The 20015-nt window shown below is 36.5% G+C and overlaps 2 protein-coding genes and 1 pseudogene across 5 annotated transcripts; 1 reads left to right on the top strand and 2 right to left on the bottom strand.

Moving 5' to 3' along the window:
* Nucleotides 1-1754: 1754 nt before the first annotated feature.
* On the bottom strand, nt 1755-5414 carry LOC142541121 (putative serine/threonine-protein kinase WNK4). The gene is made up of 7 exons (XM_075647711.1): nt 5092-5414; nt 3994-4259; nt 3673-3896; nt 3395-3552; nt 2982-3300; nt 2498-2803; nt 1755-2405 (listed from the first exon to the last, which is right to left on the bottom strand). Exons 1-7 carry the CDS (start codon nt 5179-5181, stop codon nt 1888-1890), a joined length of 1881 nt encoding a protein of 626 aa, XP_075503826.1. The 5' UTR covers nt 5182-5414; the 3' UTR covers nt 1755-1887.
* A 2176-nt stretch (nt 5415-7590) lies between these two features.
* LOC142541120 (protein INVOLVED IN DE NOVO 2-like) lies at nt 7591-10050 on the top strand (annotated as a pseudogene).
* A 534-nt stretch (nt 10051-10584) lies between these two features.
* On the bottom strand, nt 10585-19765 carry LOC142541119 (uncharacterized). Of its 4 annotated transcripts, XM_075647710.1 has the most exons (8): nt 19412-19764; nt 19268-19330; nt 19082-19168; nt 17871-17913; nt 17674-17781; nt 11800-11873; nt 11605-11703; nt 10585-10835 (listed from the first exon to the last, which is right to left on the bottom strand). In XM_075647710.1, the coding sequence occupies exons 1-8, from the start codon at nt 19625-19627 to the stop codon at nt 10761-10763; spliced, it is 765 nt and encodes a 254-aa protein (XP_075503825.1). In that variant the 5' UTR covers nt 19628-19764; the 3' UTR covers nt 10585-10760. The 4 variants fall into 4 exon arrangements, with proteins under 4 accessions (XP_075503825.1, XP_075503823.1, XP_075503822.1 ...); XM_075647708.1 differs by having other exon boundaries at nt 11611-11703; nt 17674-17913; nt 19054-19168; nt 19412-19765; XM_075647707.1 differs by having other exon boundaries at nt 17674-17913; nt 19054-19168; nt 19412-19763.
* Nucleotides 19766-20015: the final 250 nt, after the last annotated feature.

Raw genomic sequence — 20015 nt, 5'->3', positions numbered from 1 at the left:
TTCTTTTGATGAAGTACTAAAATCCTGTTAGAGATAGTAGTTTATCTTGTTGCGTATACCTTCACCTAGATTACAATTATAGGTGCGGAAACAATCTGATGAAGTAAGTGAAAGACAATAATAACAATAGGCAGTAGTTGTTTATGGAAGTTCGAAGATGAAATCTTCTACGTCTCCCCTTCTCCTGTTTCCAGAAAGTATAACTAAAAGACTTTGGATATTACAGTACAACTCTTGTACACACCCACTTCAGAAGGACTTACACCTTTGCCTACTGAAACTCTTAGTTACTCGACTCAAAAAGAACGTGATACAAAAGGTTCTGAAAAGACTCTTTTCAGATTACAAACTCTTCCTGATAAATTATAAGTGTTGTAAAAGATTGTGAAGAGTGTAAGAATCAGTAGCACAAGATGATCTTCAAAAGATCAGATATTTGCTATGAAGCGTGTGCTACTTTTCTTTGTGTTGAACTCAAAGTTATCAAGGAATTTCAAGGTTGTCTCGTTGAGTGAAATAGCATTGATCCTTGAAAAGATATTATGCGTAGAGTTCTCTTTCTGTAAGGGTTTGTTCCATGTATATATAAGCGATTGAGTTCAACGTTTATGATCAGAAGATGTCTTCAGATTTCTGATAGAGTCAGCTTTATTACCAAAAAAAAGGTTCCTGCAGAAAAGCTATAAAACAATCAATCCTATTTTATACTAAACTCGGTAAAATGAATTAAATGACTCCGTATAGTATTTAATGCTGCAATTAATACTAGTACTTGGTAACTTTAACGGTAACATTTAAAGTAGTCACGTTAGGCAACATCTTCTACTGATTCTGTTTTTCTATCCTTTCTATTGCTTTTGTTTTACTAGACCAGTAGCTTCTGATTTTCTTTTTGTCTACTGTTTTCTTAAAGAGTGCTGCTGGTCTGCTGGTTTTTATTTTCATCGCCACAATTAATTCATGTCTATCAGTGTGTATTTTTAAAAAAATAATAATGATATAATTATATTAAAAATTTCATTTGAAAAGTAACTTGTTTAGCTGGATAAATGTAGTATCACAATTCTAAAAATGGTTATACCTAGAAACTAAGTTATTTAACATAGAGGATAGATTATTTATATAATAGTATTTATAAATCAATTGTTTATACAAAAGTACACCTTAACTTTTAGGGAGATTGATTATGTTTTCAAAATGTATTTCTATATAATTGAAATGAAAGACATATGGTATATTTTTAATTATTTTTTTATATAAGTTTTGCAAATTAATCATCAATTCACTATCTAGGCCAAAATTTCCTTTCGTTCACAACCTGACTTCTCCTCGGAGGGGACTTCCTTCCGGGTAAATTTGGATGTGGACATGTGGTCACAAGCTTATATATTAAATTTTAAAATTTTTATTTTTATTTTTATACATTATTTAATCTATTGATCAGGCTTGAAAATTTTTAAATTATAATAAAAATTAGGAACACTTTTCACATGTAAGTTCGTCATTCTTCGCTTTTTAGAAACTAGTCTAATTTTCTTCCCGAAAACAATATTTATCGATTTTTCCAGAAGGAAAAAAACAAAGTATACAAAATAAAAACTCAAGACAATCTGATTTAGAAAAAAATTTACCCGAAGACAATTATACTGTACAAAAAATTACAGTTTGCCATGTCAAGTTTCACTGGTATACATGATTTCACTTCCCTCAATCTTTCCGCTGTTGGGACAATTACTAACAAAAGAGCTATAAAATTTACATAACAAACGGAGAACACCCCATTTATGCAGTTTACTGCACACAAACATTTGTTTATAGTTGTTACAAAGTTGTTACAAAGTAGAAACGAAAATTACACATTGCATTGGTCAAAATCATAATTTAGACTTATCTTGCTCTATGGTTTTGCATGCCTTTAAGATGATTAGGCCATCTCGAAGAACAAGAAGAAGAAGACATACCATTCATTCGTTGTGTACTAAGATTACCAAAAACTTCATAAGGCGATTGAAAACCGATGCTTTCAACGTCCCCGGCTGTCTTAAATAATCTTCTTCTATTAACCTCCTTCACCAGAGACTGATGTAGCAACTGGCTTCGTGTATCTACCAGAGACCGGTTTTTTGTTAATCCAAGTGTTCCCTTCTTGTACTTGCAAGTGGATTTTTTATTTGAGTATTCTAACATCTCCTTGCATTGTTTACAGCAATTCTGAGCTAGATTTTGGCCGGTGGTAGAATTTTCTCCAGGATAGAATCGAGAAGGAATATGATCATCGGCATCAGTTCGATCATGTCTTTTTTGTCTCATTTCACGTTCATTTTCATCAGCAGAATGGTATGCCCAGTTTGAGTATTTTTCGGAATGTGCTGAGCTCTGAGAGCTAGTGTCATCAAACAAGTCATCTACAAAAAAGACAGCCGGTTTAGTTTGCTTCATCATCTCATACACAGGGAATGGAGGAACAAAAATACTTATAAAATGCGACAAACAATACCTTGAACATGAAGCCAATGACTATGAAGCTTTGCATCCATCAGTTGGGATGCAATTGAACTCGAGAATGACACTTGGGATGATACAGAACTTGAGTAGGATATTTGTTGATCACTATAATTTTCTTGACAATTTTTGCTGTCTGAGTTCCAATCGGGAACTAGACCAGATATCTCGCCATCTATCATATTTGCGATTTCTGAAGGTTTCCAGTCCGTGATATCTAATTCCTTCACCATTTCATTTGCGACATCTATGGGAGTATCGTTGACTATGTCGAAGGGAAAAAAGACGTTTCTAGCACCACCTGAAAAGTAATCAAAAAATGGTTACCAATATCATCAAATTTTACTCCAAATTGGTGGCATTTTGATAAAATGTGCAATAAGTTCAGCCGGAGCTCACTCAACATGGAAAACAAATCATATGATAAATGCATAATAGAGTGTTTTCCATTATACAAATCGTATGATAATCAGAGATACCTTCTTTATCGGCAGCAATCTGCACTCTAAGGAATATTGTATCGTCCTCAGGGTTCAGCTTCCCAGTAATTGTCATATTAGTCTTAGGTACATCGTCATCATTCGACCATAGGTGCTCAAGGTCAACATTTGCGTTCAGAAAAGGCTTCTGAATGGCTATATCTGACTCTATCCGATCATGAAAATTGGCAGTTACTAGAAATGGATCAAGCAACAGGTCTTTGGCAGATAATCGCTTTGATGCAGGCTCTAAGCATTTTCCGATGAATCGTTGCGCCTCCAAATCTTGAACTTTGTAAAACGCCCTTGGCTTTTTACCCTTCAAACAAACATTGAAGTGGTGACCCCTTCAGTTTCTGATCTGGTTTTACATTTTTTTCTTTGTTTGCTAAAATTTGTAACAAAGATCTTACCGATGTCACTTTCTTGTATATCTGAGCAGGATTGATGCATTCACTGTACGGATATTCGGAAGTGACCATCTCTAGAACACACATCCCGTAAGAGTAGACATCAACCAGTTCATTATAGTTTTCTTCATACAACTCGGGTGCCATAAACTCCGGTGTGCCTACAAAAGTATTAGAAAAATAGATACAACAAACTTACCTGGGATCACCATGAAATTAAAATTCTACGGATTTTATTTATTAATACATCAAATGAAACATATATAACCAAGGACAAGTACCTATAACGCTATGTGCTCTACCCGGCCCACTGAGTATTGCTGCCAGACCAAGATCACCAATCTTCACTTGTCCAAGGTGTCCGTTGACAAATATATTATCACACTTAAGGTCTCTATGAATCACAGGAGGATCATGTCCATGTAAATACACAATACCTTCAAGTATTTGGTGTGCCCATATCTTTATGGCTCGCATACTGATTCCTTTATACTTCACTCTGAATCTGCATTAATCTAATCCAAGGTCATATATCTCAGGATCAGATTACAAACTGGAACAGAAATCCTTTATATTAGAATAGAAGTGGAAAGTAACATTACTCTCTTAGAGTGCCAGAAGTGAGCATTTCGGTAATAAAGTTAAACGTTCTCTGTTCAGCATTGATCCAACTAGTGTAGAATCGGATGATCGAGTCATGATTGAGAGTACTGAGTAGATGAACTTCAGAGTAAAGGCGTTGCAAATCGTCTGGTGAATGAAGCAATTCAGTGAGATTAACTTGGTTCCATGCAACTTCGATTCCAAGCACCTCATCAATTGCCTTGTACACCGTTTTTATAGCCCCCTTTCCAAGAACTTCATCAAACTGCCACATACTCACGTTTAAAAAATTCAAGACATATACAAATAGAAAGGAATCTTTATGAAGCTATAGTCATGTTTAAGGTCCACAAGATGAGAGCTTATAATCGTTCATCCATACCATATGAAAGTTATCAATCAAAGTTTCTCAAAATCGAGTCCATCGTATAGTATTATAAATACTTTCATGCATTTCATTCAAAACTGAGTCCATCAGCCACTCAAACATTGAGCAATCACGTAGAATTAGAAATTAACCTCACATACATGACAAAGTAAACGCAAGATTCTTGGTTAAACACAGCCTCTATTCCATAATAATTAGTAGTATCGCCATCAGTCTATCAGCGTAACAAGGAGGGATTTAAGACTATGATCTAAAAGTTGTACTCATTTGAACTTCTATCAGGTTATTTTGGTTATAAAAACATATCGTTTAACAAGCCAATATTATTACCACCCTTTTGAAAACAAATAGAGAAGAGGTTTTATGAAGGAAACAAAAATCATTTCACTAAATTCTTGCAATTTTTCTACAATATTTGATGATGTATTACGATGTAAAATAATAGCAAATGATTTAAAGAAGAAACAAACAAACAAACATCAAGATCTATTAATTAATCACACAGTACTTTTTCTGTTAATTAATGCAACCTCGTTAACTAAATACCCCTTTCTATAACCAATCATCTATTTAAAAGTAGCTTTTTAATTAGGTAAAACCATGATTTGACAATCATTACCAAAAAAATTCAATCAAAAGTTGAAAAGTGGACGTTATATAAACTCTTTCAATTCTTCCGACTGTGAAATTTTATCAAACAGGAACTCACTCGAGCATAGCGGCCAGTTGGATCGATTTGAACAACTTCCTGAGCTCCGGTCGATTCGCGGGCCTGCTCCACAAACCCCAGTCTGCTCATATTCGTAAATTATTTATTATTTCATCTGAAAAAAAGGAGAGAAAACTTCGAGGTGCGCGTTCCTGTTTGGGGCAAGTGAAACATATGATTGAAGAAAACGTAAAAGCTTTTGCAGGAATCAATTCGTAGGATGATCGAAAACCATCTTCTTTGCCGATTTGATTGACCAAATTGACGGCAGAAACTGACAGGGGGAATATTATGCAGTATATAGAATAGAATAGAACAGGGGTGACATACACACACACATATACATATATAAGAAAAAGACACTGTTCATCTACGTAAATTTTCAAAAAACTCGTGAATGTGTCAAAAGTATACTGGTCATAACAAATTAGAGGTAGGATATGAACCTCCGATCCCTCGCATAAATGCAACTCTTTAGCCCAAATCTTTGAAAGTTATTAACAATATAAGCTCGCAGAATGTGAGAAACCTAGTAGACATGTCCAAGAAGGAGTCAGTTGAAGACCACGATAAGAGGAGTTAGTCCACGATCGACGATGGATGATCGTGAAAAATGACCAAACTGTTCGATGGAGTGGAACAAAAGCTGAGAGGAAGAATCAGAAAAAACACACGACAAATATTCAACAAAAGCAGCAGCAAAACCTCTTCAATTTCTCTCAATAGTTCGTCTGTATATTTTTCAATTTTCAGCACTCTAGTTTCTCTAGATTTTTGGCATATTCTTCAACTTTTTTTAAAAAAAATGTCGTTCAAGTTCATAACAACGTAATTAAATTTGATGTTTTTCATGGATTATCTCTACAATTTCATCATATTTTTTAGTTTATATTTTTAGCTTGAAGTCATACCGATAGAATTAGAACTAACGGTCGAATCGGAACACACAATACTTGATAAAGAAGTCGGATCATTCCATATTTGAGACTCGTAAAATTTCGTGAGAAACATCAACTATTTCATATTTTAACATAGCTTAACTATCAAATTGCTAAAAAAAAATTAATAATAATGAGGAGATAAACATTATCAATAAAAATCCGAGTCAGATTAAACAATTAAGTCGAGTGCCAACATTAGAGAATTGTTTGAGTTAGTTATCAATGCCGTGGACTAAATATAAAATATTGTTTTTCTACACTTGAAAACGAAATATGACCATTCGTGGATGACTGACTATATGACAAAGAAATGCAATAACATTACGTGACGCAAAATATGGTTAAATCCCATGGAGGAGGACAAGTTTGACTTAGATGGGGGGCTTCTTTTATCTTTTCCCTGCTATGAATCCCACGTTTAAATTAATGTTAAATATTTGTGAGCCCAAAACCTACTTTCTTTTTTGAGGGAAAAAAAGATAGAACCATAATTGAGTAGTGTCCAACTGATCAAAGTTTTTATAAGGTACTCAAAATGAGAAAAATAGTTTGACGGATAGAATTTGAAGTAACGGAGACACTGAATTTACAAATCAAAAGCCAGCTTTCTATCTAGATAATCAAGGAATGAGGCATGAATATTCGGTCATGCCGTGAGATCTCCTAAGCAAAATGATATTGTTTAGAAATAATGAAATTTTGAAGAATTCTGTGAAATGTTGAATTTTATTTTTTTGTTTGTGGAACTTTAAAATACAAATCTGATATTGTAGTGACAAAATTATGTACATATAAATATATATTTCACTTGAAAGATATGTGTTTTTTTCTTAGAAAGTGACTTTCAAAAAAGTGAATTGTAATTTTTTGGTATTTACAGAATAATTTGGCCATATTCAAAATAGATATAACAATTGTCGTGCAAATACTTGATGTACATGTAACATCACTAAAATATAATTGACATATTTATGAAAGTGTGGGGATAAATTTGGCGCATCATATGTAAATTGGGAAATAAAAAATAAAAAAATGTAATTTTAGTTTTGTAAGTTATTCTATTTTGGGTTTTATTTATATAACTTATCAAAATTTGACTTTCATATAATAACTTAAATTTTTTTGCTGGTCTTTTTTTGGTCTGAAACCACTAAATTCATCGAATATAATTTATTTGGTACTGTTTTTCTCTTACGTGACATATGTAGCGATAATCAAGCTCATATTACTCAAATTAAAATTTATATCATAAAAAGAGAAAATGAAGCAAAACGACATTCAATACTTCAACTGAAATAAAAAATTTGTTGTTTCTCATTATTTTTGTTTATTTTATATTAAATATATGTAATATAAATTTTATTATTGTCATATGAACCATGTAAGCGAATATTTATAATAAATAAATAATATCCGATAGATTTAGTGTTTTAAGCAAAAAAATAAAAATAAAAAAAATCTAAATTATTACATGAAAATCAAATTTTAACCATTTATACGACTAAAACTAAAAAAATTGCATTTTTCTTAAAAAAAATAAAAAAAATAACCCTATTTATTAAAAGTTCATTTTTCACGGTTTCATTTTCCTTGCCGACTTCTCCTGAAACTCAGACATAAAACCCGACTACGAGTAGTGTACTGCTGTCGTATGCTACTCAATTCTGTGATCTTCTTCAGTTACTTGAGGTGTATTTTCCTCTCTTTCAAGCAATTATTGTGGTTTGTTTGGATTAATCTCTGCTCGCTCTTTATTTCGTTTGCTTTGGTTGGGTTTTGTGAACAAAATTCCAGCGTTTAATCCCATAATTTAGTGGTTGTTTCCTTTCCCGTCGATGAGGTACTCGGAAAAGGGAGAGTACAAAAGATTCATACTTGTTCCTTTGGGTTTGGATTTTTTTTCTTGGGTTTCCCCCTTTGTATATGAACAGTCTAGTGCTTGCTTGGTTATAGAGGCAATTTGTTTTTGGTTTTGTAATTCAAGGTTTTTTCCTGTTAAAAAGGAAAATATGTTGTCCTTCTGGAATTTGGTGGCATACTGGATGTTTCCTAGTTCATTTGTGTGCTGCGGATCAAATTGATACTGTATCTGTTTGTTGCTGATAGATTTGATAAATGTGGAATTTGGAAATAACAGAATTTGGTTCTTGGAGTTCATTGATGAGAGGACCAAGAAAAAAAAACAAATCAAAGGGAAAATAACTAAATTTTCTTTTTAAAAAATGAAGGAAAGACCTGTGAAGTGAAACAGTGTGATTAAGGCTTTCTGGAATCATATTTTTGTGGAATAAATACTTGTGCATTTGATGATAGAACTGCAAAATGTAAGTGTAGTTGCAAGAATTTAGTCGACGCTGTAAATATTCACTATATCATATCTTTGCAAGTATCAGTTGAGTCCATAGTTATTAAAAGTCGACAAGGCATATGACTAGGCTGAAAACGTGCTACAAACATCATTCATTGCTCCTAGTGGCAAAACAAGGTGTAGCTTTTAGTAGGCATGTGCCTTTTCCATGGAACATGATTAAAGGCCCAATTTTGTAGTAGTTAATAATACATGGTGAAATGCAATGGTATAGTGTTCATTTGTGTTCATAGAATGATATTTCTGTCTCCAAATCTCCTCCAATCCTATCGAAATGCAGGTTGCCAAACATTCTTTTATCATGTTCAATAGGGTTGTTAAGTATACATGGTACTATTTTTCCCATGTATATTGATTCTAAAGTTCTTTTAGTGCGTCTAGTTTTGTCAAAATGTGTGCCATGTCTTGCACCTAGGTTTCAGCTAACAAAAGGCGCCATTGATGACATAATTCACAGAAGATTTTCAAAATTTGAATAACTTTTAGTACTTTCTCGAGACTCATTGAATGTAATGTGAAACAAACAAGATACGATGTTCTGTTTTGGTTAAAGGATAATTGACGTCCTATTATCTTACCTTTTATGCCTATTATCTATCTTTCAGATTTTATGAAAGATGTCTTCCTCATCTGAAGATGAAACCGATATAAGTGAATCTGAGTTAGAGGATTATGTTGATCAATGCTATGAGCTGTTAAAGGATGGGCATGTGAAAGTTCAGTTTTCAGACGCTCTGTACAGGTGTCCATACTGCCCCGGAAAGAAAAAGCTTGTCTATCAATACAAGGACCTCCTTCAACATGCCACTGATGTTGCTAAGGGATCACAGAACAAGGATATCAAGCACAAGGGTAAGCACTTGAGTCTTGTCAAGTACATGAAGAATCATCTTGTTCGTGACGATTTATCTTCGGTATTAACGGGATTGACTCTTGACCTTCCTCCTGGAAAAAGGGGAAACAATGTGTTTGTGTGGCCGTGGATTGGAATTCTGGCAAATGTAGGTGTAAGTAGCTCTAGCCTCAAAATTGATCTGGCGAGGAAAGGATTTGATACCTTTAGAGTTAGACTACTGCCAAATGATAAAGATAATCCAGGATATGCATTGGTGGAATTCAAGAAAGACTGGAGTGGCTTCTATAATGCTATGATGTTTGAGAAGGAATTTGATTTTGATCATCACGGGAAGAAGGACTATGTTGCAGCTCCACTTTCGGTGGGCAAATGCTACGGTTGGATTGCACGAGATGATGATTTCGATTCAAAGGGTATCTTGGGTGAATATCTCAGGAAGAGCGGAGACCTTGAAAACTATTGACGACATAGAAGCAGATGAGAAGCGGAAAAATGCCCTACTCGTCACCAATTTGGCCAACACCATAGACGAATTGAGGGCACGTCTTGATGAACTTGAAACTAAGCATGGTAACACCCCTTGAGGCCTTTGGCCTTGTGCAAGACTGAAAGATTAGATGTGCTTATCTTTTGCTATATTGAAAATGTACCATGTTAATGATCTAGTTTTGGTTATGCCATTGCTCGTCTCCCATTTAATCTCCTTAGCTTGTTTGTTCCCTGGACATTTCTGGTTGTGTATTTGATGTCCCAATGTTTTGGTGCTGGCATTACGTTTTGATGATTTGTGGATCTGGGATCTTCTCCAAACATAGTCTTTGATATTAGAATCCAAGGAAACACGAGTATGTTATCATACCTGATATTTTGGGATACGAATGGGATAAGATGTGGAAAAAAATTATGTGAAAATTTGTTCACCTGCGCTTCGTTAATCAGTTTTTGATTGGTCATAAATTTTGTTTCACTATGATGTGACTCCCATTTAAACTTGTACATTAGATTTTTACAAGAATTAGTGGTCATCCGTCATGGTTCTCGCACATGTATATTTCTTTACTTTTTAACGATAACATTTAAAAATTATTGATATATACATTTTAGACCACAATTAATAATACAAAGGGGAGTATAAATTTAAATATCGGCACATCCACATTTCAACACAGATTACTAGTCTTCTTTTCCTTAATGGTATATAGTACAATATCAAAATTTCATAGCAAAACAAATTTTGTAAAATTATTTTCATCAATTTTAAAGGCTATTCAATTTTTCAGATGCTGTTGTTTATTATCGTCTAACGCACCAAAACACGCTCATTATAATTGCAAAAACCCAACACATACGGCAAAGATCATATAAAACCAAGTACGTATTTGCAAGTCATGCTGTAATTCTATCGCTAATTTCCTACATATGAGATCATAAATCATCGTTTTCCTGTACAAAAGACTGTAGTAAATCAAGAATGAAATTTTGTCAATCGTGTTCAGGACCATCTCTAGTATCGACTCTTGGGACGAATCAAGTAGATACGACCATGAACCCATCGGCGACCTGGTCTTGAGATAGATTGCTGCATGAACAAATTAACATCAAATCAGTTACATGAACCATGTAGTTTGTTCAAATTTTCTTCCTAACCATGTGACATTGTCACAAATATGAACACATTCTGTGCATGTAATTTCTTAATTGTCATTGTCAAGCGTCCAACTCTCAAACCAATACATCCACGGTCATCCCAGAACAAATAATCTCACTGAAGGGAAGGGCGGAGCGAGGAAAGAGGTGAGAAGAAAAGGGCATCCAATTAGTTTTTGTGCAACTATTCGAGACATCAACCATTCACGTAATCGGTAGCATTTGCAAGTTTTGTTCATACTACACACATGGGTAGTATCCTTACCCACTCAGAACATGACAAGTGTGGTCACTGGATATATAATGATCACTAATTCAAACATAATGTATGGATGAGTGGTCATGATTCATCACTCAATACACGTGTCATGTGTTGAGTGGATGATGACACTACACATATAGGTAGCATCTACCAAGCCATATTTGCAAACCCAATCCGATAAATTGACAGTCTTGGCCATGTGAATGCCGTTTTCTCACCGTCAGAGGCACAAAATCTTTGGATATTTGTCCCATACACATGTATTCCTCCCTTTTTCAACGCAGCTTCCCGTGACTTGGCAACGTAAAGAAATGAATGCTATCTTTAAGTAATTAAATTCCACAAAATTATTCTAAAATTGTCCAAATCAAGCACAGAGAGAAACAGTGAAATATACTATTTGTCTTTAACATAAAACATCTGGAGTACAGTTAAATACCTCAACCTTGGTTCGGAATTCCAAGGAGCTCTCACATATGTGACATTCTGCTCGATGAGAGGATTGGTTAGGCTGATCTGACCTAACAAAAGCAAACACCTGCGAGTATATGTAATATTTACTGTTATAAGGATCTAGGGCACAGATTATGTATAAAACTGCAGTCACATGGAAATAGAACAATTGAAAACACACCTCCTCGGTACAATTTGGGCATGCCCCCTTTAATGCAACCAAGTCATTTTTCCAGAGCCCTTGAAGTGCTCCAACTATAAGAAAATACCAGATTAGAGAGGATATCACACCCTTCATGTACTCCTATGGAGTAAATAATATGTGTGAGAAAATTATATCAATTCAAACTTTTTTCTGCTCCATATGTTTGAGGAGCAACAGCTGGCAAGCATAGGTTTGATTTATGACACGATCATTACTCCGACCACATAATAATCCAAGTATAATAAGCCATTATTTCCAGATTCTTCATAATATTGTACAATACAGGGTCTCTTGAACAATCTTGCACAATATTTTGGCATCAAAACCGACTGGAAAAGTTTAGTGGAAAAAGTTGTGTTTTTCAGTGGTCAAGCACCAAAACTGGTTTCTGCTCGTTGAAATTGTAGGCTAAATATGGCTAAGTTCATTCTAAGCACAGCTCAGTTGCAAAAAAATAAAACGCAAGGTGTTAGAAATGATTTTTCAAGAGATTACAAATTGAAAACTAATATTTAAAAGGCAAAAACTTGTGTGAGACGGTCTCACGGGTCGTATTTTGTGAGACGGATCTCTTATTTGGGTCATCCATGAAAAAATATTACTTTTTATGCTAAGAGTATTACTTTTTATTGTAAATATCGGTAGGGTTGATCCGTCTCACAGATAAAGATTCGTGAGACCGTCTCACAAGAGACCTACTCTATTTAAAATATCAAATATTTTACAAGAGTTGCACTAACTGAGCAGCTCAACTTAGCCAAACTAAGATCCGATATTAGTTAGCTAAGTCGCAATGTCGCATGATATGGATCGCCCTTTATTGATAGACAGGATGTTCATGAATAATATATAACTGATCCATTCCCAAAGTCTCAAAGCAGACGAAAAGGTTTGCTTTTGCTATAACTTCTAATAATCATATGCTTTAAAATATGTAGGTTCATTCTGTTATGAATTTGGATCCATTACTCAGAATCATTAGGCCCAAGCACTGAGGGCTCAACTGCTGATGTGAGTGAGGCCCCGGCCCTAGATTCTAAACATGTATTTTAGGACGGAGGGAAGGGGGAACACATGAAGGAGAATATAAAAAAATGAGAGGGGTTGGGTAGAAGGAATCATTCAGTTATATTTTTGTTGAGCAAGTTACTGGCATCCGGCAAGGGAGAGGAGTTGTACAGAGTCTTCATACTCTGGGAACATATTATCAGTTCAATACAATATTTCATTTCTGGTATTTGAATCTTCTTATATACTGAAATGCGTAATATTGCTAGGTCATAACATTGGTCCGGCCTGCTAGATTCGAAGAAACGGCGGAATACGATGGCCAGCACACCATGGAAACGATAACCCACCAGGAGCAGGGGGTAAAACACAGGAGAAGGCAGAAAGTGCGGCGGCAACAGGCAGAGGAGGGTGAGAAGACGTGTCGGAGGAGGTGATGATAGCAATGAGAAAGATTGAATTACCTGGGTTTGAAGGTGATGATCCGCTAGGATGGCTGGGGAAGATAGAACAGTAGTTTGAAGTCCATAACACCCCTTTTTGAGTGTGGGCTCAAACTGGTTAGCATCTGTATGCAAGCATCCAGTGTGCACTGGTTTCGTTGCTTCAGGTGAGGCTTCTTAACATGAACTAGTATCGATTTGGGGAGGAGTTGATGAAGCAGTACAGCGGATACGATGCAAATCCATTTGAATTAAAGGCTTCGTTGAAACAGGAGCATCAACCCATCGATGCCTACATTGAGCGTTTTGAGATTTACAGGAGGATCAGTGTTTGGGTTATTTTATGAGTGGCTTGAGGAAGGAGATACGGCGGAAGATGATTGTACATAATCCCCGAACAATAGATCAAGCGATAGCGTTAACGAGAGGATTGGAGATGGAGTTGTATGGCAAGGTGACGGATCGGGGAAGAAACAGACCTGGGTCGGGCTATGATAAAAATGTAGCCACCGATGTGTACTGGGCCACCCAAGCCCAATTCAATGATAGGGAATGGGAGATCGAAGCGATGGAGAGAGGGAAGGATTGTGTCTCATCAAGAGTTTTTACATACGTGGGGGGAAGGGATTATGTTTTAAATGCGGAGATCCATACCACCCGATGCACAAGTGCACCAACAAAACTTTGAGTCGCAATTTTAGCTGAGGAGGACGGAGAAGGAAGCGACTTTGAATCAGTGGAGGTGGAGGAGGAAGTACAGCAGATGGTAAAGGAAGCTGAAGGATGCATGGAAACACCCAATACAGAGCATAACACCTTAGAACTGCCCTATATTCTGTCCATGGCATTGATCAGCCGCAAACTCTGAAGATGAGGGCGAGGGTGGCTGGCAGTAAAGCAGCGGCGATGGTGGATAGTGGTGCAAGCCACAACTTCGTCTCAAGAAGCTTGATTACGGAGTTGGCGCTGGTGGTTGATGAGAGTGTGTTCTCGGGGATGGGTGTCACAGATCTGTGTCAGGGGGTGCAAGGAGTTGAAGATGGATTTGGGACAGTCTCAAATTCAAATTGAGGGTTATCTGTTTGAGCTAGGCGGCATTGCCCTAATTCTAGGGGTCGACCGGCTTCGCACCATGGGAAACGTGTTACTAAATTGGACAAAAATGCAGACGAGATTTAATTGGAAGGGGCGGACAGTGGACTTACAGGAGATTCATCCCTTAGCACATCAACGGTATCTCTCAAGTCAATTGCTAAGGTTAGTGAGGTGGAATTTTGTGGGGCAGTCTTGTTGAAGCAGAATGACAGTGAAGGGGAGTAGCCAAAGGTAGGAGGAAGACAGTGTGATGAAGCGATGAAGAACGTTCTTGACAAGTATGAGCAGGTATTTCAAGAACCTCATGAGTTACCCCCACGTCGGTGGCAAGATCGTGCTATCAGTAGTAAAGAAGGGTATGGTTTAGTATCGATGCGATAATATCACTATGCCCACCATCAGAAAGATGAGATTGAACGAATGGTGGAAGACATGCTTAAGTCTGGTGTGATTCAAGCCATCAACAGCCCGTATTCGAGCCCTGTGATGCTAGTTAAAAAGAAAGATAGCAGTCGGCGTTTTTATGTAGACTACCGAGCATTAAATGACATCATAGTTTCAGATAAGTACCGGATTCCAGTGGTCGAGGAGTTATTCGATGGGCTGCACGGTGCTACACATTTTAGCAAACTGGAACTTAAATCAGGATATCACCAGATTCGCGTCCAAGATTATGATATATCCAAAATGCCTTTTAGTACGCATGAAGGTCACTATGGATTTTTGGTCATGCCCTTCGGGCTTAAAAACGCTCCAGCCACCTTTCAAGCGATGATGGATGAGGTATTTCGCCCTTATTTGAGGAAATTTGTTTTAATTTTCTTTGACGATATTCTGATTTATAGTAAAGGGTGGGAGGAGCATGTCATGCATGTGGAGATGGTGCTGAAGTATTGCACGTTAATAGGCCTGGTCTTGAACAAGAAGAAATGTCAGTTTGGGTTGAGACAGATTGAATATTTGGGCCATATTCCTCGAGCATCGTCGTGGGTTCCGAAATTGTTGATTGACTTTCATGCCACTCCAGTTGGGGACATGTGCGAGCTTTGAGAACATATAAAATACTGGCAAACTGTTTTCTTTGGCAGGGAATGAAGAGGGATGTGTGCAAGTTTGTGGCTGAGTGCCAGGTGTGTCAAAAACAAAAGTACGAGGCTACCTCACCCGCGTGATTGCAGCAACCATTAGCTATCCCGGAAGCAATTTGAGAAGATTTGGCTATGGATTTTATTATTGGGCTGCCAAAGTTGAAGGGTCATGATGTTATCTTAATAACGATCGATTGACTGTCCAAATACAGGCACTTCCTCTTACTTAAGCACCCCTGCACAGCAAGCTAGGTGGCTGAAATCTTTATAAGAAATATGGTTAAATTACAGGGGATTCCAAAGAAGTGACAGAGATGCGGTGTTCATGAGTTTCTTCTGGTCTGAACTCTTTAGACTACAGGGTACTCGACTAAAAACGAGCGCCGCATAACACCCTGAAACTGATGGCCAAAGTGAAGTATTGAACAAGTACGTAGAGACTTATTTGCGTTGTTTCTGCTCTGAGCAGCCTAAGAATTGGGTATGATGGCTACATTGGGCTGAGTGCTGGTACAACACTTCTTCCCAAACGTCAGCGGGGGGTGTATGGGCAACAACCACCTATTGTGATCCAGTTCCTACCCGGTGAAACAGTGGTGGCAGCGGTTTCTCATGCTTTGATGGATTGAGAAGAACTTTTGAGACAGCACAAATACAATCTTGACCAAGCTCAACAGCGGATGATCAAATCGCTAACAAGTAACGAAGGGGGGTTTCATTTCCAAGATGATGATATGGTGTATTTAAAGTTACGACCATAACGCCAAAACTCAGTGTGTACAAGGGTATTTCAAAAGCTTGCAGCCAGGAACAACAAACCTTTTAAGATTTTAAAGAAAGTGGGATCAGTGGCTTATTGAGTACAGTTGCTGAGAGGTCTAAGGTGCACCCCGTTTTCCACGTATCATGACTTAAAAGAGCAGTGGGAAAGAAATATGCTGAGACGAAATTGCCTAGTGAATTGGAGGCTGATTTGTTTTTGACGTTTGAACCGGAGTTGATTCCGGTTGGACCATTCAACAGAAAAAAAAGGAAAATCTTGTAAGCAGCTGCTAGTGCGTTGGAAGGGAAGAACACAGGAAGAAGCTACGTGGGAGGACTTGGAGGATTTTATAATACGATTTCAAGATTTTCGCCTTGAGGACAAGACGATTTTTGAAGAGGCGGGACGTGTTATGAATCCAGATCAATCGGGTCCAATTATCTCAGAATCATTGGGCCCAAGCAATGAGGTCCCAATTGCTGATGTGAGAGTGAAAGGCCCCGGCCCAAGATTGTAAACGTGTATTTTAGGGGGGTGGGGGGAACACGTGAAGGAGGATATAAAAAATGAGAAGGGTTGGGTAGAAGGAATCATTCAGTTATATTTTTGCTGTGTAAGTTACTAGCCTTCTGCTAGGGAGAGGAGTTGTACAGAGTCTTCATACTCTGGGAACATATTATCAGTTCAATACAATATTTCATTTATGGTGTTTGAATCTTCATATATACTGAATTGCGTAATATTTCAAGGTCATAAGTCATAACACATTCACATGTAATTTTTTGCGGACAACTAACGATGGTCGGAAAAGAGAACAAATGAAACTAAAAAAGAAGGAACTGAAGAAAAGAAAAATTAGAGCAACTTCCGTTACTTTCAGTTGTGTATAACATAGCTGAAGGTGATGACATTGCCAATCTATAAAAGGAATAGCATAACTAGAGGGCAATATCAACATATATGAAGATCCTTGGGCAAGAAACACAGGGTACAAAAGGAAAGAGAAATGGATATGTTGACCATCAACACTTAAACTCGAATGTACAAATGTGCCAAATACTACAAGCAGAGTAAAATGGCCACTTAGCAACTTTCAACGATGAATTCCCACAGAGAATTCTAAATATACCAATCCAAACTATCCATAAAATCTTGTCATCCTACAAATTTTAGAGGCAACGCTGCTTTGTCAATAAAATGACCCAAAAAATTAAAATATAGGATACTAATTGTACTCACGGAACTTTGAATTAACCTACTTTTTTAATAAATCTGTAAATAGTGAAAACTCTGCATATAAAATATGTACAAAGAATACAAAAACAAGATTGAGGCTACATGAAAATATTCATGTTCACAGCAAGCACATATCCATAAGAGTAGTAAAATCTCACTGCATTATTATTCCAAAATAATATGCAAGAACATGGTATAGCTTTAGAATTGAAAGTACCAGAAGCTGAAGCAATTGGATAGCCTATGACGAACCCCAACATGAAGAAGATACCATTCAGCGGGGCAAGAAACTCCACTGCAGAAGCTTGATCAGTAGGCGAAATTCCTGAATCGAATGCATCTTGATAAACCTGAGCTACTATGTACATGATAGGCACAAGACAGGCAAATGACCCAAAACCAAGAAATAACAACCATACGCTTGCCAAAGCAAAAACTTGTGAAGGATCTTCCTGCCCTACATTCATGTTGTAGAATATTCAAGTAGATGAAAAGAACAAACAATGATCAATGAGAAGACGAAAACAAAAAACAATGATCCATTGAACTAGAAATACGTGGTCGGCTTACATAAATTACTAAATCAAAATAAAATTAGCAATGTGGTAAAACATACATTAAGCAGACCTTTCCGCTTTGAAGCATACCAAAAAGATAGGAGTTAACGTTTACCCTTTGTGCCGGATCAAGCCATTCAGTATTATACGTCTGATAAAATATTAGCAAAATATGTGATCCGATTTTTAGGATTCAAGATATGTGACACTAAGAAGTATGTCTTCAGCTTTATTTAGTAATTAGCCTCAAACCTTTGCATCTGAATCTTCATAATATTTGAATAATCTCCAACCCCAAATATTAATGCTAGCAACTGTTTAATTGAAATTCACAGTACATATAATCCCAAACACCTCTTTTTTCGTACAACACTATTGAAAATGGTTCCAGATACTGTCATGAGCACAAAAACAATCATGAATAAAAATTGAAATAATATTTCATTCCTGTCTGCCATAAAACTTTGTCCATTCTTAACCTACTTATTACCGCCCAAACTGTACAATTTCCTTTTTACCATACCAAAAAATAAAATACAAAACCAAATAGAATTATCATTCATTAAGAACACAGAATTAGTCGCTGGAGATTTGGTTAAGCGTCATTGCTAAGAATGAATTAATCAAGTCTTCAATTTATAAGCCCAAATTAGAATATCAGTTGGTTGTAGATCAAAACAATATGCTTGCAATCGTGATAAGCTGCACCAGCTAAACATCCCTTGTGCCCTTAAATGAAATTGATGATATAGTTTTGCCCCAGCTATTCCATGATGCACCACATTCTAAAATACTAAGATGAATACCCCTAACTTTAACTTAGAAAGCTCCAAGACACAATACACACTTAAGGATCATTCAATTTAGCATTTAACACTCAGCAGCAAAAACACATAATTAACAAATTATTCAAATCCACCTAAATTTCACAGTTTACTCAAGAAAATACAGAATTTTAAGACAATTGCACTGAAATTTTGAATCGGTACGAGCCAAAACAAAAGTGATGGCATCATAATGTGGATAACTTTACAATATACCATTAGTTGAAAGCAACTTCAAAATTACCTTAGCATCTGCATAAGTGGATTGCCGCCTGAGACTGCAGCGTGGATACTTTATAACATACTTTGATCCATACCACCGCAGCTTTAGCTGCAAATCGAAATTTTCTTTCATCAGGACACATCCAGGCAAACAAAGAAAATCATAATTCATAACACAAAATATCTCACCGGGATGAATCTAACTTACCTCAACCCTATCAAACATGTCATCGACTATTAACGGTTCGCCGCTATAATAAGCATCCCGAGCCTAGGATTACATAACAGCTACATAAGTGAAAATAGCACAAAATTAATTTAAAAGCGAATTGCAGAGTAACCGGTTACTGACTTGACAATAAAGAGCTTCTAGCGTCTCTTGACTGGCGGTTTCAATTTTCCCGACAAAGACGCAGGACAGTCCTTCGAGCTGACTACTGTTGCTGCGTGTGGCGGACGGGGAGGAGGAGACGCCGTAACTTCGTGTGGGGACACGGACGGAGAATGGGGATCCAGCGCGGAAGAGCTCGACAACGGCCGAGCCGATCACCCGAGGCGCTACGGCCATCGACGGCGTAGAATAGTGGCAGGAAATGATATTATGGGGGAAAGAGTATATTTTGGGCGGTTTTGCTGTTGGAACATGTGGCTATCACGCCGAGGAGAGATGATTTGATGGAAATGTCCTTCACATTTCTTCTTTTTTTTTTCTCCTTTTCCTGGATGAAAAAATTGTTTTCTTTCAAGTTTTAAAATAATATTGCATTTATATTTTATCATATAATTATTTAATTTTACATTTTAATCGGATATTTTTATTTAACAGACAAATTTGATATATAAACGAGTTTTAGATATTTTTAGAAATTTGAATTTATAATTTGAATGAAAACTATAGCTCATAAATGTAAAAGTGTTTTTTAGCTTTCTATATTTTTGAGTTAGTTGCTCATAAT

Source organism: Primulina tabacum, chromosome 3, assembly GCF_025594145.1.
Source record: "Primulina tabacum isolate GXHZ01 chromosome 3, ASM2559414v2, whole genome shotgun sequence".
Classification (NCBI taxonomy): domain Eukaryota; kingdom Viridiplantae; phylum Streptophyta; class Magnoliopsida; order Lamiales; family Gesneriaceae; genus Primulina; species Primulina tabacum.
This window is presented reverse-complemented; position numbering and strand designations above follow the sequence as displayed.